This window comes from Heterodontus francisci, chromosome 7, assembly GCF_036365525.1.
Source record: "Heterodontus francisci isolate sHetFra1 chromosome 7, sHetFra1.hap1, whole genome shotgun sequence".
NCBI classification, from domain to species: Eukaryota; Metazoa; Chordata; class Chondrichthyes; order Heterodontiformes; family Heterodontidae; genus Heterodontus; species Heterodontus francisci.
This window is the reverse complement of record NC_090377.1, coordinates 69,900,162-69,918,023: the sequence shown is the minus strand read 5'-3', so window position 1 is coordinate 69,918,023 and position 17,862 is coordinate 69,900,162. Positions and strand designations below refer to the sequence as shown.

General features: G+C 42.7%; 1 protein-coding gene across 1 annotated transcript; it reads left to right on the top strand.

Moving 5' to 3' along the window:
* The first annotated feature begins 2,492 nt into the window (after positions 1 to 2,492).
* Positions 2,493 to 3,795, top strand: sp5a (Sp5 transcription factor a). Its single transcript, XM_068034558.1, has 2 exons — positions 2,493 to 2,543; positions 2,719 to 3,795. Exons 1-2 carry the CDS (start codon positions 2,493 to 2,495, stop codon positions 3,793 to 3,795), a joined length of 1,128 nt encoding a protein of 375 aa, XP_067890659.1.
* Positions 3,796 to 17,862: the final 14,067 nt, after the last annotated feature.

Below are 17,862 nucleotides of genomic sequence, written 5' to 3'. Positions count from 1 at the left end.
TTAGAATGATTTTAATGCTGCGTGGATCAATTGTTTTATGAAGAGAGGACAATTTTTTGAAGAGATTTGGAAGTAGTTTTGATAATTGTACCTTTCCTCAACATTTATTTTCAGAACTCAATTTCTTATTCATATCCTTAGACTACTTTGCGTATAGCACATTTTAAAATAATAAAGAACAAATGAGCAAAATCCAAGTTAAATGCATTAACTTGGCAGTACCCTGGCACAGCGTGAAACTCCCATCTCACCACGACTGAATCTGGAGCCGTGGGAGAGGACTTGGCGCTCTAATCCCTTCAAAAGAGCCGCTCCATTTAAGACTATGCAAGTCTCAAAAGTCTTTGAGAGGACACCGATTGTTGCTACAGGAAAGGATGATAAAGATCTCTGTTTTATCGTTTAGAAGGATTTCGTTTGCAGTGCATACAATTGAAGTTAACGACTGCTGTCAGTATCATGTTACCTGAAGAAAGACCTCATCAGTTTTTTTTCAATAAAACACTTTTTAAATTATCCTAATAAGTGAATCTAAGCTTGTTTTCTAAACGTTAGTTATCACTGTATCGGTTGATATTTAAATATCTGTGTGTACCCCTGGTCTAACGCTATGACCTACGACAACAATGCTGTATATTTAGTTTGAGTATCCTTTTTCAGATAAAGCTGCGGACTGCTTACTTGCAGTCAATCCCGATTAACGGCACGCCCTTTTAAAAAATAAAAGCTTGGTTTCTCGTTTATTTGCTTTGTATTTGTAAAGTTAATAACTAAGATTGAAAAGTGAGACTGCCCAATTAAATTATTTCCACTGATCAAGAGGTTGATTATTCTCTTTTAGTTTTCTTTAATAATCGATATACTAAATACATATTCATACATACATACATATGTATGGATTATGGGGTAATACATAACACTTTTTGTTTTGTCCCAGTGGGTTGATAATTAGCACAATGAAGTTTACTTGACAATTTATGTGGATGAACACTATATATATATATCGCTTTTGTAAAGGGATCAACTAGTGATTCCGCTGCAAGTGCTGGGTTGGAGGGTTTTGAAAAGCTGCTTAAGGCGGAGATCAGGCGGAGAAGAGAGAAATTGTTTCCACTTTCCTTGAACCGAACTGCTCCGCCTCCGCAGCCTCTCACATTGCCACCACTTGAAGGGGCTTAACAGAGCTATCAACAGCCTTCACACTCAGCCTCTGATCTCTCCACTCGGGGGATTCAAACTTCATGTTTTTGACGTTCGAAAAAAGTCACCATTTCAGGGAGTATGGACGGAGAAAGTTTTGAAGAGTTTTACATTTGTGTAGTCACCATTAAACTATTTAGATTAAGCCGTTTCAGTGGTATTGAAACATTTATTGCTTTCCCTTAGTTAAACTATTAAAATACACTACTCCATATTGGTTTAAATTTAGCCCACGAATACACATTCATAAACCAACCCTCTAATTGATTTTAAGCAAATAACTTGGACTCCTGCGTCATTGAATGTCTGTGGTGGGCACTGAAATATGTATCTTAAAGTGAAGCTGTCCATTTTCAATCTGGTTGAAAGAATGGTTGTTTAAATGGCAAGCTTTTACTCACATTATTACATATTTTCAGTACAATGTTACTTTTATATGCGTTGGGAGGATAGCATGGACCCCCTCCCCCCCCCCCCTTCCCGTCCAACCAGCGCTTATAAAGATGTCATTGTACTGAAAATATAAATATCTCTGAAAGGTTTGGTACTTTGTTTACAAATGTTTAATAGACGACGTGCCTTTATTTAATATTGCCTATTTCGGCAATTTCATTGAACTTTTCTGAAGTCAGCAACTCTTTCTAACGTTTAAACCTCGAGCAGAACTGTGCTGCTCATGATGCGAGTTGGCTGATTCATCTCCAATCGCCTTTATTTGCTAAAAGTCATCAACGCAGTAATGTTGGAACAGATTTCCTAGAGATAACAAAGGCATATTGTCACTTAGGGCTGTGCAACAAATTCTTAATTACAAAAAAGAGATCATATGACTTAAGCATCCAATGCAACGGTCTCCTGGCGGCAGCACTGCTTTGATCACGTAAATCCAATTATTTGTGTATATACATTTCCCACATAGTGATTACTTCATTAATTGTCCCGCCTTTATCTCCTCCTTTACCATCCCCCCTAATAATCAGTTCTTTTATACATACCAACAAACACGCCATAGGAGCTTTGTGTATTCAAAGGATTTGGTGTCCCTTCTGAAAGACCCGCTATTCTTTGATGATTGGGTAGCGGCAAACTTCAAAGCCATAAATCTTTCTCCTGACTGGCTGGCGGTCTACCAAAGTCTTATCAAATTCTAAGAAGTGATCCCTCGACCACAGATATTCCAAGGGTATCTCAGAATAGCAGGAGGAGGAAAGAAAGCTCTCCATGCGGCTGATTTCCCTTCAGTACTGTTTGAAACATTGAATCCTGTCTCCTTTCAACAATTTATACGCAGAATGGCTGCTGTGGCTGTTCTACGCAATGATTCTCTGCAAGCATTTCTGCAGGTTTGTACTTTTAAACATTTAAGAAGTTGTGTCACAATAGCACCGATAATTCATGTTTTGAATCGTATATGAAGTCTGTATCAAATAAACTCACATTAGTACTTGAACAAAGTTTGAACCTCTTGCTGTTACTTTCAATTGAACAGAACTTTTTTTTTCTTGTTTTACTCCTTAGGATCGTACGCCAAATTCTTCCCCGGAGTCCGCCAAACAATCTCCACTGGCTCTATTAGCTGCTACATGCAATCGGATCGGACAGACTGGGTCAACACATACTGATCTTTTCCAGGTCCCATACGATCCAACGCTGAGTTCCCCGTCTCGCATCTTTCACCCCTGGAGTAACGAGATTCCGACCAATCCAGGGGGGATCTCATCCCACTGCAGCTTAACTCTAACTCCTCCAAAGGTTCATCAGCTACCGCCTCATATTCAGGCGTCCTATGGGTCTCATGAACTTCCTCTAACTCCGCCGGCGGAGCCGTCGTACCCATTCGAGCTATCCCCCGTCAAGATGTTGCCTTCATCTATGCAGACCTTAGCTTCAAGCTGCCAACCAACCTATGTCCCCGCGGTCACCTATGGTACATCGACTCCGATCAGTTCAGCTATGTCGGGCTTTGTCCCAACAGGATCCACCTTACTTTCTCATCAACACAGGCATATGTCACCCAACCAAGTGGAGGACATCCCATGGTGGAGCATCCAGCAGAGCAGCAGTGCCAGCCACCCCTCAACCAATGCTCCTTATCGTTTCCCTCTCCAGCGTTCCTTGGTTTTGGGACATTCAGACTTCGCCCAGTATCAAACTCAGATAGCGGCTCTTCTTCATACCAAATCTCCTCTGGCTACTGCCAGGAGGTGCAGAAGATGCCGCTGCCCCAATTGCCAGTCATCGAGCAATGGGGATGAGCCCGGGAAGAAAAAACAACACATTTGTCACATTCCGGGATGCGGGAAGGTTTACGGCAAGACGTCTCACCTGAAAGCTCACCTGAGATGGCACACTGGCGAGAGGCCCTTCGTCTGCAACTGGTTGTTCTGTGGCAAAAGTTTCACTCGATCAGACGAGCTCCAAAGGCATCTGAGGACTCACACTGGGGAGAAACGCTTTGCCTGCCCAGAATGTGGCAAGAGATTTATGAGAAGCGACCATCTGGCCAAGCACGTTAAAACTCACCAAAACAAAAAAACAAAACTTAGCGTGGAGAATGTGAAAAGGGAAGACGGGAATATGTCAGGGCACAACTAAACAAAGGGGAGGGGGGAAACTGAAACTAGACTGCGGGCTATTGATGCAACTAATTGCTTTGGTGGTGCAATATCCTTGAATAAATAATATTTTAAGTGTATAGAAGGTGTTGCTGTAAATACTTTCTGAGAAACATGCTTCAGTAAATTTCACAGTTGGTCGCTATGCTTCAATATGAAGTTGTATATATTTATAGGGATGTTAAATAATACAAGTGCTTTAACTTGGGGATTTAAACGGCGTCTTTGCTGAAAGATCAGAACTGCTGTGCATAGGGTATTTAATAGCTTTGGTTGAATGAAAGTGTTTTGTCTTTATTCTAGCTCAATGGGGAGTTCTAGCATGCTTTTTAAACTCCACACTTCTGTAAACTGAAACGACCTTATACTGTGTGAAAAATAAAAAATCGTTTGGCTTAAATTAAATTGCTCCCCGCTGAGTCCGTCTGACTTGATCTTTTGCGTTTGCTCTTAAAAGAGTTTCATATCTACAGAAATTACTCAGACTACGCGAAAAGTTATTTTTATGAAGCAGTTCTCAAAGAGTGCAAATCGCAAAACGTATGTATTTAAACTTTATATCGGCATTTTCTGTTTTGTTAATTACATTTTAGCAGATTTATACTAAGTATATCTGTATGTTATCCATAGTTAGGCCTTTTGCGTTGCCCTTAGCTATTTCACCTGAAGCTTTGCACATGTCTATGATCAAGATTTGCGAGATTGTCTTTGCCAGGCTATTATTCGAGTTTTGTTTACAGAATGCGAATTGGAGTGACTTTTTTAGCTTAGGGAAACATGCACATATTTATACTTTGTGTTTAAACAAGTTGGCGATGGATTTACTGGCTGCTGAGTTGTAGTTTTTACGTAGTTCTGTTACTGCTCGCGACTTTAACTTTCAAGGTAAGAAAAACTTCCTTGTGTATGTTATGTGCCGGTTTACGGGTTGGGAAAATGAAAGTATGCGCAGTTTCCTCAGCGAAATAATGCTCAACAGTTAAAATAGGAAGACATTCATGTGAGGTTAGTGAACAACACTTTTTAAAACTACAACGTCATTATTCTTCAATTTAAACTGTTCTTTGTTCTGCAATTTTGCATGGGTGGAGGTTAAACAATAAATATCTCGTGTTGATGCAAAATCAAATTGTCATCTACTCAGATGAGCACATATAATCATCAGTAGATGTATCAGTCATTGCTTAAGGATCACTTCAAAGAGCTGCACGATGCCTGCCTTCTGTGGTATTATTTTATTCAATATTCAATGACTAAGGAGTGCAGAGACTAAGATTTTGAAGAGTACACATTTATCGAATTTATTTATTATTTATTAATTGTTTCTTGGGGAAAAATCCAGTTAGTTGTAGGAAGGAAGTCTACTTGGAGGGTAGCTGAGTGAAATCTATGCAAATTAAAGTTGTAAAGATTTGCCAGTCATCATCTTTTCACTCACCTAGATAAATAGTTGAAGAATGAATACCATCTATTTAAACTAAAGTTTGTTTTCCGTTTTAACTTTAAGTGCACATATGTTCATTTTACAGTAAATAGATTCAAGCACGCAATTGTAAATATGTCAAGGATGGATAGGCAAATTGCAATGCTATTTAGACATTACAAGAATTCTAGTTCTAAACGTCATGAGAGACAGATTAAGGTGAATACCATATACCGTGTTATTGACTGGAGTGTGCATAAATTGTTCATCTCTGTTTAACAACAAAAATGATCAACATGGATAATAATTTGCTCTTTGACCATACTAGAGAATAGTCAGCAGATTCAGATGCACTTTATGAACAGAAATGGCATTTATTATGAATGCAATTGAAACAGTAGCTTAGATGGAATTGTATGAATTGAACAGTAGTCTGTCATGTAGTCTGCAAACAATTTTCAACTGCTAGATTTCACATTGGATTTTGAAGTATGAAAAGTTATTTATATGAAATTTCTATGAAGCAGAAACTATATCATGTGAAGAGAATGACAGTATATTCCTATCTTTATAAAACAATGGTCTATAATGTAATCATTAAGTTAATATCTATATCAATGGCGGGTAACTATATACATTAAGACATACTCTTTCCATTTAAACATTTTAGTAGTATAGGCTGTTTTTATAGATTAAGTTTGTGTTTGTGAACTACATACAACATTCAAGTAAGATTAAGCATGCGTACTACCGACATGAAGTTGCCTGTGATCCAGCTCAGAAACCCCTAAAACAATTTGCATTTTCAGGCAAATGTACAATTTCAAAAGTTTCTACTCAGTTTTTATGTTTGGTAAGGCACTGTTTCTAAGAAACATCTTATAAGTCGTGTTGCTTTTGATATCGTTAGTTTCTTAATTTGTAAGTGGCTTTTGATCTCGATTCCTATTCTCTTGTTTCCATTACACCACACTGTTATTCATTTTATTGACCTTTTCGGTTTCAAGCTTTAGATAAATAAACGAAGTTTTTTCTTGCAAGGTGAATTTTATCGTTGTGTCTTTATAGGACTTTATGACTGTATGGTTTACCCAACTAAAACAGAGGAAGTTGTAAATTACTCCCCCCCTCCCCCCTCAGATAACACTTCAACGTTAGTGACAGAGGTAGGGGTTGAGCATTACACACTTTATTGTTACTTCACAAGATGTAGTGACCCTCCGACTCCGACCTTCCCCTTAACTAATCCCCCCAACGTCCTATCTGCCCATTTTATATATTGCCAAATTGTTGTGCACTGATTTATAAGTATGGTGGTCAAGTAATGTCATAAGTAGCATGTATTTGAAAACGAATTATCATTTGTATCACAAATATTGTAATTTCAAAAGACCATTGGAATAGTCAAATCGATTTTGCATCCTTAAAGTTCATTGAATCTATAGGATGCCTTGTTTTGGCAACTACCTGATCTGTAACCCAATTGGAAGTTTCATGGCGTCTAGCAGTACAAATATGTTTTCTAGATAATAAAAGTATTCGTTATTTGTTTTTCCTCAGCGATTTTTTTTCAAATACTTTATACATAAGTAACTTTGTAGGATGCCTGTTTCACGACAAAGACGAATGATTATTTCAGCGGGCGATGGAAACATTTTAAATATTATCACATGGCCTGAAAACTCCTCTCTGAACAGATAAAACCGGTCAATGTTTGCCCTCAGTCACTAGCTTACCATCCCTCACAGCAGCGCCCTCTAATGCAAATTGCAGGTTCCCATTACAAGTAAATTGTAATCCTAAGCTTTTGTGGTTTCTTGCATAATGAATTCCGCATAATTCGATCTTGCGAGAAAAACTGTATATCTATTGGAAAAATTGGAAAGTCAACACACATATAAAAAAAAATCTAAGCAGTCCTTTGTGTACCAAAAGCTGCCTCTTAACCAAAGCCGTAAGGCCAGGGTCGGTTTTCATCACAATTACCGAGCGAGCAAGCCAAGACCCATGCCACACCACTAACAGACGTCATGGTGCTTTTAGTCCTTTGATCTCAATGAATCTTTGTGTTGTGCTAAGCCCCATAGAACATGCCATCTACCTGCCAATAATAAATAACATTAAAATGTGTTTTGCCCAGAAATGAGCGCATAAAAATTATAACCGGCATTTAGCCATTGGTATATTCACCCCAACATGCATTTTAAATTATGCAAAACCCAAAATACCAAGTTGTACCCGTTGAGTGAGCAAAGTAGCAAGGGTAACTTATTTGATTAAACTTACTATCTGTACTGAGGACTTTTAACACCTAATCCAAGAGTCTCTCCACTCTTTTTTCCAACAGTTTTCACCTGATTGAATCTGTGACCGTATCAAACCATCTTTAGCCCAGCCCAACCGAAATCGACAGAAGCCTGTTTTCTTTGAGAATCCACTTATTTGGAAAGATTGCTTAAAAAGGTACCACGTTGCATGTTGAGGTAAACATGTCTTGTTATGTAGTTGTAACATAGACCAAGGTTAACAGTATACTGATGAAACAATTCTGATGAAAGTTCACAGACCTGAAACGTTAACTCTGGTTCTCTCTTCACAGATGCTGCGGACCTGTTGTGTATTTGAAGTACTTTCTGTTTTTGTGAACAGTATACTGCTGTTTTTCATTTTCAATATCCCAATACTGTCTACTGTGGCACAGTAAAACTAACGTGTTGCCTTTATTGGGTTTCTTGTACTTTACCAAGAAATAACAAATTAGACATGAGGTAAAAGACTTCTATGATCTGTATCTTATTCTTGGCTTAAAGCAAACTTTACTGAGTATCCAGCACAGTATTCATGAGTTCTGTCCTGCAGGCTATGCAAGTGAAATTAATGGAGAAGAGAGACATTAATGGGACTAAGCGGCTCGAAATCCCTTGGATCTTTAAAATTTGGTTTTGATCTTCCAGAATTCCTTAGATTCTAGAACAGTTTGCAAGGATTGGATGGTAGCAAACATAACACCGCTATTTAAGAAAGGAGGAAAAGAAAAAATAAGGAATATAGGCAGTTAGCCAAACACCAGCATAGGAGGCAAAATGCTAGAATCTATCATTAGGGACATGATAACATGGCACTTAGAAAATCATAATATGAATAAGCAGGAGTCAACATGGATTCATGAAAGGGAAATTGTGTTTGACAATTCTGTTACAGTTTTTAGAGGACATAACTAGTAAAATGGATAAAGGAGAACCAGTGGACATGGTGTATTTGGATTTTCAAAAAGCATTCCACAAAGTGCCACATAAGAGGTTATAACATAAAAGTAGGACTCATGGGAATGAGGGTAATATATTTAGCATGGACTGAGAATTGGTCAATGGACAAAAACAAAAGAGTAGGAATAAACAGAGCATTTTTGGGTTGACAGGCCGTAACTGGTGGTGTACAGCAAGGATCAATACTTGGGCCTCAGCTACTTACAATCTATATTAATGACTTAAATAAGGGGACTGACTGTAATGTATCCAAATTTGCTGATGATACAAAGTTAGGTGGGAAAGTAAGCGGTGAGGAGGATGCAAAGAAGCTGCAGAGGGATATAGACAGATTGGGTGAGTGAACAAAATGGCAAATGGAATACAATGTGGCAAAGTATGAAGTTATCCACTTTGGTAGGAAAAGTAAAAAGCATAATATTTTTTGAATTGAGAGACTGGGAAATGTCTGCATTCAGAGGGTCCTAGATTTTCTTATCCATGAATCACAGAAAGTTAGCATGCAGGTACAGCAAGCAATTGGGAAGGCAAATGGCATCAGAGCTTCTGTTACAAAGGGATTGGAATATAAGAGTAAAGAAGGCTTACTACAATTATATAGGGGAGTAGTGAAGCCACATCTGGAATACTGGGTGGAATCTTCCCGGTCCCGCAGAGCCAGGCTTGAAGGCGGGACTGGGAGCAAAGTTGGAAATGAGGGCATTAGGTCAGCAGCCCAATGTGTTCCTGCTTCCAGGCAACCTTGCTAGAAATGAGTCATCAACAGGCATAGAAATCTGATCTTGTCAATGTCACATGGGCCACACGCTGTGTCAGTACCTCCGTAGCTCAGCTGAGGTGACTACACAATGGGAGGCCGTTGTGCAATGATAGCCTCAGCAGTTTATGAGTATAAAAAGGAGAGACAGCAGGGATGAGCCCTTACATTGTCAGACACCTGCAATGGAGTAGTGGGCATTCTGATAGTGCATCTGTGAAAAGGGTCTGTGATTTAAAAGTTGGTGTGGATTGGGCCAACATAAACAGTAAGGAAACCAGGACTGAACACCGCACAATAGTGACATGTGCACCAGTCATTGGGTCCACTTACTCAGTGGTCAGGTGGACCATGGAAGAAGAGCAGAATGGAGAGCAGCACAGGCAGACACAGGCAGCGGAATGCCACAGATAGATTGGAGGTGGGGCAGGAAGAAGAAGAGGGCAATTCCCTCAAAGGAGAGTTTATCAGCAACATCTCAGCTTCATAGTTCTCTTGGAATATCAGTTCTGTAGAATGCTGTGCCTCTTGCCGCAGGTGGTCGTCTACATCTGTGCTCTTCTGGGTAAGGACCTCGGGCGCAGGGTATGGGTGGTCACCAGTGCCTTGGCAATGAAGGTGACAGTTGCCATTAATCTGTACGCCACCGGCTCATTTCAGGCTTTGGCTGGGGACATTTGTAGAATTTGTCAAACTGCCACATGTACCTGTATAATGCAAGTGACAGATACCCTGTATGCTAGGGCTTCTGAATACATCACATTCTCCATGGATGAGGCTAGTCAGGCGCAGAGGGATTTCGGAGTTGCCTCAATGGCAGGATGCCCTCAGGTGCAGGGGTTGGTAGACTGTACCCATGTGGCCATTAAGATGTCGTCTGAGCAGGCGGGGGCATTTGTTAATAGGAAGGGCTTCCACTCCCTGAACATTCAGGTCATGCAAGTGTGTGCAAGGTTCCCTGGCAGCTGTCACAACTCCTTCATTCTTAGGCTGTCTCAGGTGCCTCAACCATTCAGCCCACCACATAGCCTTCAGGGATGGATCCAGGGTGACAAGGGATATCCATTGAAGGCGTGGCAGATGATGCCCGTCCAGAACCCATCAACAAAGGCAGAGGACCGGGACATCTGATGCCACGGCTCCATCAGGGCAACCATTGAGCAGGCCATAGGACTTCTCAAGATGCATTTCAGGTGCCTTGATCACTCTGGGGGCAGCTTTCTAGTGCACACCTATAAGGGTTTCTTGCATCGTGGCCGGGGGCTGCACCTTGCACAATATGCAGTGGAGTGAGAAGAGGAACTTGAGAGAAATGACAGGCATGAACACTGGCCATCCTTGCATGAGGACAAGGAAAAGGAAGAGGAGCAGCAATTGGTGCAGGCTGTCCATGCTGAGGCTCCTCCGAGATGCCAGCAGATAGACTTCCATGGCAGGGATGTAAGGGATGCCCTCATCCATGCCAGGTTTTCATAAAAAGGGCACAGTCTGCAGTTGCCAGTTTCAGATCTGGCCCCTTTCAATCATCTGTCGGCTAATGCCAGATCGGGGAGATGGTGGCATAGTGGTAATATTGCTGGACTAGTAATCCAGAGACCCAGGCTAATACTCTGGGGACATGGGTTCAAATCCCACCATGGCAGCTAAAGGAATTTAAATTCAATTAATTAATACATTCAGTTAACTAATGAAAATCTGGAATCGAAAGCTAGTTCAGCAATGTTGAACATGAAACTACCGTTGATTGTTGTAAAAAGCCATCTGGTTCACTCGTGTCCTTCAGAGAAGGAAATCTGCCATTCTTACCTGGTCTGGCCGACATATGACTCCAGACCCACAACAATGTGGTTGACTCTTAACTTCCTTCTAAAATGGCCAAGCAAGCCTTTCAGTTGTACAAAACTGCTACACAAAAGCTGAATGGGAATAAAACTGGACAGAATATACAACATCGACCTAGGCACCAGAAACAAGAATGGCAAACCCTGCAATATCCTCCTTAATAACATCTGGGGGCTTGTGTCAAAATTGTGAGATCAGTCCCACAGACTAGTCAAGCAACTGCCTGACATATTCATACTCACAGAAACATACCTTACATCCACTGTCCCAGACACCATGCCCTTCTGATGACACTGCAGCTGGAGACCTCCTGTGCCACCTCCAGCCAAGCCTCTTTCTTCACAGTGGCAGGCCGCCTCCTCCTGCTCGCTGGACAAAGCTGATATCTGCGTGCTTGCACCGCCACCACCATTACCTCAAGAGAGGTTTTAGTGTATTGTGACGCAGCTCTTCCACTCCGGTCCTCCATTCTGCTCTTCTTGGGCACGCCACAAAGTCAGCATGTTTAAATTCTCTCTAAGCACAGAGCAGACTGGTGGGCCCAGTTTAAATACACTGTCTGAACTCATTGTCCCACCTCCCCATCCTGCCTGGTGTCCTTAATTGGATGGTGAATGTGGAGGCAGCTTTGTAATTGGCCACCTCCCAGAATATTCGCCCTCCCACCAGACGTCTGACCCCTGTGAGGTCAGGATCTGGAAATAGTCCAGACTCATGAAAATATCTTATCCTCAGAAAATTCCACCCACTGTGTGCAGTTTTGGTCTCCTTACCTAAGGAAGGACTAGAGGGGATACAAAGAGGGTTCACTAGACTAGTTCCTGGGAGCAGGGGGATTACCTATGAGGAGAGATTGAGTTGATCGGGTCTAAAACCCCTGGAGTTTAGAAGAATGAGAGGTGATCTCATCGAAACATATAAACTTCTTAACGGGCTTGAGTAGATGCTGAGTAAACGTTTCTCCTGGTTGGGCAATCTAGACACGGGTCACAATCTCAACAGGGGTCGGCCATTTAGGACTGAAATGAGGAGAAATTTCTTCACTCAAAGGGTTGTATTCCTATTTCTTAGGTTCTTCTGTTCAAAACATTATGGTCTGGAAATTCCCCAATCATAAATGGGACTTGCCTGCCTCTAGATTTTCAGGGCCAACAATTCTCACTAATTTATCCAGGGAACCCTGCTTCTTCACTCCTTCAATATCACAAACATGACATTCACTAAAGAGAAAAGTAAAGACCAGTTAATTTTGTGAGGATTAATGTTTGTTAAATATGCTTTCCAACAGTAAAAATGCTGGTTATTTGGGATATTTAATTTGTTGCTATTATTGTTTGGGTAGATGTGTGGTCCAGTGAGCAAATGATAATTGCAAGACAACAGCACTGAATGTCATGCTGTCTGAGGGTGAACAGACAGCTGCCAACAAAATTATTTTTCGCACCTATTGTTTAATGACCTTGTGATTTAAGCAGATCTGGTTAAATATAATGCCAGTCTATGTAATTGTCAAAAACAATGGTACTACATTAATAACAAGCTGCATATAAAGGTAGGTATGGATGTGAACTATGATATTCACATTTTTTTCATGTACATTAAATACCATTGTGAATTAAAAATCAATGCTCATTATAATTTCTACTGTTCAAAGGGCATTCACATCATTCTGTTAAAGGCACCATGTAACCAAATAGAAAGTGTTTGGACACAGAGAATGTAATGACTGAATTCTTTATGTAAATCAGAAGTCTTGTCTTGTTATTTATAAGTAAAGAAATGGAAAAGTAACCTGGTTTGACCAAAACTAAAGAACCGTAATAATTGTCTTTCTCTTTTTCTATTGTATTACTCAATATAGGACAACATTTCTTATTAAATATATTCTCTGTAGACAGTTGCAGCCATGATAACAGCCTGCAGTCACATTGGCAGAGTTTACAAGATTACTGATGCATGTTTAGACCTTTTCTGTATTTACATTTTATTAAAAATCCAAACTTGAAATTTTTAAGCCATTTTCTCCACTGCCTTCCTTTCCTAAAGGTGTTGACTTTTTCTTGGGTTGCCTTTCTATGAGCAAAGACAGCAAAATGACAATTGGTCATGTCATAGTAAGTTCCAGCAGGTTATTAGACTAGGGGAGTATCTTCATCCAACATGCACACTTCCAGCAGAGATCATTGGGTAGTGATCAGGAGTGGGAACGCATGATAATTTTCTCCTCCATAATCTCAAGATATGAGGCCAGTTGTAATATCACTGTCACAATCTTGGCTGAGATCAACAAACAGGATAGACCAACTACAGATAATAAAAGCAAAATACTGCGGCTGCTGGAAATCTTAAATAAAAACAAAAATGCTGGAAATTCTCAGCAGGTCTGGCAGCATCTGTGGAGAGAGAAGCAGAGCCACTCAGTCAGTAAAAGACACACCATCATGCTCTGAAGAAGGGTCACTGACCTGAAACGTTGGCTGAAATTTTACCGGTAAGAATCGGGTCCCGTTGGGGTCATGTGGAGGGAAAAATGGCGCGCGATGACGTCAGGCTGGGTCCCCGGCGTCATTACACGCTGACACAATTTAACCAGTGTGGGAAGTCGGGCGCAATTGAGTTTGCGCTCGCTGCCTGACAAACACCAATTGAGAAGTACGTAAGGTACTTCAGAATCCAATTGACAGAGATTTTATGCTACGTATCTGATTTTACGGCCGTTAATCGGGTCGTGGGGCGTGTCGGGAACCCGGCAGGTTCAAAAGGGCAGCAGGTATTGCATCATGAGGGAGTTAGAGGTAAAAATGTATTTATTGAAATTTATTAATGCTGATGTTATTTGTGTGTCCTTACAAGGGGTGGAACTTGTAGGTTGTGCAGAAGGTTTAATCTGAATGTTATGCACTGCTGATCAGGACCCATCTAATATTAGTTATTGCCTGAAAGAAAGTACCTGAAGTGAGCCAGTCACAAAAGCTGGAAGCTATTACCTGTGGTCAAAGCATTTGTTCTGCTGTTCAACAATGGGAATTGTTCACTGTGGAGGTGGATCATCAGATGAGGAGGACAATGATTCAATGAGTGACAGAGGTACAAATGGTCAGGGGAACATACAGCAAGCTGCACCAGTGCATCCTCGTGCTGCTGGAGGGAGAGTAGTTCGCAGAGTCACCCGGGAGTGACCAAATGTCAGGAGACGTGCCTACCCAGTGGTAAGGGCATACCGAACGTGTCTGAACTACCTGCAGCTGTCAGAATGCCAGTGCAGAAGAAGACTGCCATGGGAGACTGTCACATCTCTTTGTGAGATGCTGGCATTGGATGTTGCATCAAACTGTCTCGGTGGCCATCCAATGCCAGTCGCTCTAAAGGTCACAGTAGCTCTTAACATCTATGCGTCTGGCACCTTCCAAGCCTAAGCTGCAGATCTCCTCTGCAACGTCCAGCCAGGCCCTCTGGGTCACTTTGGAGGGTCTCCTTCTCCCATCTGAACTGAATAGAATGTCTCTCCTCTCCTCAACGGCCTGGAGGAGGACCTGCAGTGAATCATCAGAGAATTGGGAGGCAACACTATTGCTTCTGCCCTCCATTACCTCTACCAGTCATATTGTTGTCTCCCAGTCTTTCTGTGTTTCAAGGTATGGAGCCTTTGAAATCTCCAGAACTTATAACACTTGTATCTTCCTTGACATCCAATGAAGAACTCACTGCTCTGTTTAACTTCAGTACTCCTTTATATAGGGCTTACAAAGCCTTCCGCGTATGTTGCCCCGCCCCCAATGATGCTGAAGTTCCCGCCCACGTGCCCCATTTCTTCTCGGAGTTACGCCGCAGGCCCGCTGATTAGGTGATCAGCGCGTGCTGCCGGCGGCCAGGCGACGCGGAGCGGGATTTGGGGCCTGATCTGCTTCGGGCGCATCGGCCCCAGAGCCACCGGTAAGCGCAAAATTCCGGCCGTTAACTTTGCTCCTCTCTCCACAGATGCTGCCAGACCTGCTGAGTTATTCCAGCATTTCTTGTTTTTATTTTATACCAACTACAGAACCTGGTGCATTCAAAATTGCTGGTCAAAGTCACCAGCGATATGTTATACAACTGTGATTAGAGCAAGCTATCCCTCTTTATCTCCTCTATCTCTCTGTAGCTTTCAATGTGGGCAATCATGCTGTATGAATACACTGCCTCCCCTTCATGTTCTACTTGGCATGGCTTTGCACTACTGTGGTTACAATCCTATCTGCCCAAAGTAGTTAATATGCTGTCTGCAATGACTTCTTCTCCCAAGGCCTCATTCATGGGTACTACATCTGAAGGTCTCACTGGAGCTGCCATCCTCTCTGGGGATTGCTGCAGTGAGGAGAAATCCTCCCCAGTGGTGCTGCTCTTGTTGCTAATAGACTTCTTGAGCTGACCAATCAGCTGCAGCACATTCTGGAAACAATTTGCAATATCTGTACATGTGTGCAATGCTCTGTTAGCATCTTTTGTTTAAAAGCAGGGTCTGTGAAATATTTTTTAATTCATCATTCTTGGAATGTAGGTGGTGCTGCCAGGTCTTGCATTTATTGCCATGAGAAGGTGATGGTGTGTCTTTTACTAACTGAATGGCTTGCTGAGCCACTTCTACCCAAACACAAAGAGTGAGCCACATTGGCGTGAGAGTGGAGTCTCACATAGGCCAGACCAGGTAATGACAGCAGGTTTCTTTTTTTAAAAGACAGTGGTGAAGCAGCTGGGTTTTTACAACACTACAACAGCTTCACGGATACTTTTATGGGGCTGAATTTTACAGACCCCCCGACGTAGGGGGACATGGTGGCGGGGGCTGGAAAATGCCTCCGGCAGAGGCCCACCATGGACCTCGACGCCAGGAAGGCCCGGCCCAATATTGCCAGCAGCGGCAATGCCTCGTGGCAGCCACACCCCCACCACTCAGCGACGGGAGCCAAATTTAAATATTTAAATAAATTTAAATTAACAAATGTATTGCCTTCGCTCTCCTGTCGTCCATCTTGGAGCGAGATTGGTGCAGGTGGCTGGCACTCGCACACCTTTGGATCCCCGTCCGGGGATCCAAGGCAGAACACTGGTGGGGAGGTGGCAGCAGGTAAGTTTTTCAGTGCAGTAGGAGCGGGGGGCGGTGGGGGGGGGGGGGTGGGGGTTGTGTGGGGAGCAGTGTCAGAGTACTTTCATTGGTGTAGGTAATGGTGGGAAGGGGTAAAGTTTAATGTTTATGAACTTTGGGGGAGAAGGTCAGGTGCACGAGGTAAGTGTTTTGGCGGGGGTGGTGGGGAGAGGGCAGGTAATTAATTTGATGGCTATTGGGGGGGTTTGGTGGGAAAGGGTCAAGATCAGTTTATTTAATTTTTTAAGATCAATGTAGTGTTAAATATTTAGACTGCAATGTAGGGCTCAAAGCCCTTTAAATATGGCGTCAGCGCCTTCACAATGGTGGCTGATGCCATTGGGGTGGGCAGTCCGCCCCGGTCATTTAAATGAGCTGCTGCACTGAGTACCGCGATGGTTCGCAATGTGTGCTCCACGCAACCGATCCGCCATTATTTACGTACGGCGCTGATTACAGCAGCGGCACCATAAATTTCAGACTTTATGATATCAGCTTTTTATTTCCAGATACTTAAAACGAAATTCAAAATTTCAAACCGTCCTGTTGTGATTTGAACTCATATTCTCTGGATTACTAGACCATTAACATAACTACTACACCACTGTACCCCATCAACATTCCAACGCTGCTAAGCCAAGGCCTCACATCCCTGGATACTCCTGATCAGAGATAATGGGCTGAATTTTATCAGCCCTCTGGAGATGGGCAGGGATACAGGGAGGGGCCTATAAAATAGCAAGGGAAGGCGGAGGTGGGGGTGGTGGGGGGGGGGGTGGCAATGAGTGCCTGTCGACTTCCCATGATATCCAAATTTGTCAGCCCAATTGAGGCTCTTAAGTGGCCAATTAGTGGTCACTTAGTGGCCTCTTCCTGCTGCCGTTGGCATTTAAAATCAGTGGCGATGGGGCCCTCTGCCACGCAGGGAGGCAGCCCAGGAACACCAGGCCTCCCTGCAGGCTGGGGCGGGGATGGGGCCCACCTGCTCATGCAATCTCTGGCCCACAGAGAGACCAGGTGGCAGAGCCACTCCTTCACAAACACACTCCACCGCCTTCAACAACCACACACCCCGGCCCCTCGCTGGGGCATGCCTGACTGGCTCCAGCAAACACGCCCCCACTTATCTGCTGTCCAGGGCTCCATGGCAGCTCCTGGTCGTGGGCCTCCTGCAGTACCAGCAGTGGCCACCACTCCTGATTGGCTGGTAACTCTTGGGGGTGGGATCCTGTCCCTTAAAGGGGTCGGCATCCCTGACAGTGAGCAGTTAATTATCTGCCCACCACTGAATTTGGCTGGGGCTCTGATAAAGGGCCAAAGTGGGGTCACCCCTGCCTTCTGGTCTGTTGCTGAAATAAAATCCAGCCCACTATCATCCTTCTCATCAACTCCCTCTTCTTTTCAACCATTTGTGCATTGTGTTCCACCTGCTGTTATTTCATTCTAATGCCTCATGGGTGCTCAACTCTGGACTGGTGCTTCAAAGTGGTAGAGTAAATGATCGGATAGATAATGAGCTGTGGACAACCTGGCAGCCAAAGTGGCATAGCTGCTCTGGGACAAAAGACAGAGGAACTGAAATTAATATGTAACCAACAATGGTGAGCAACACTGAATCATCCAGATTACTATACAAT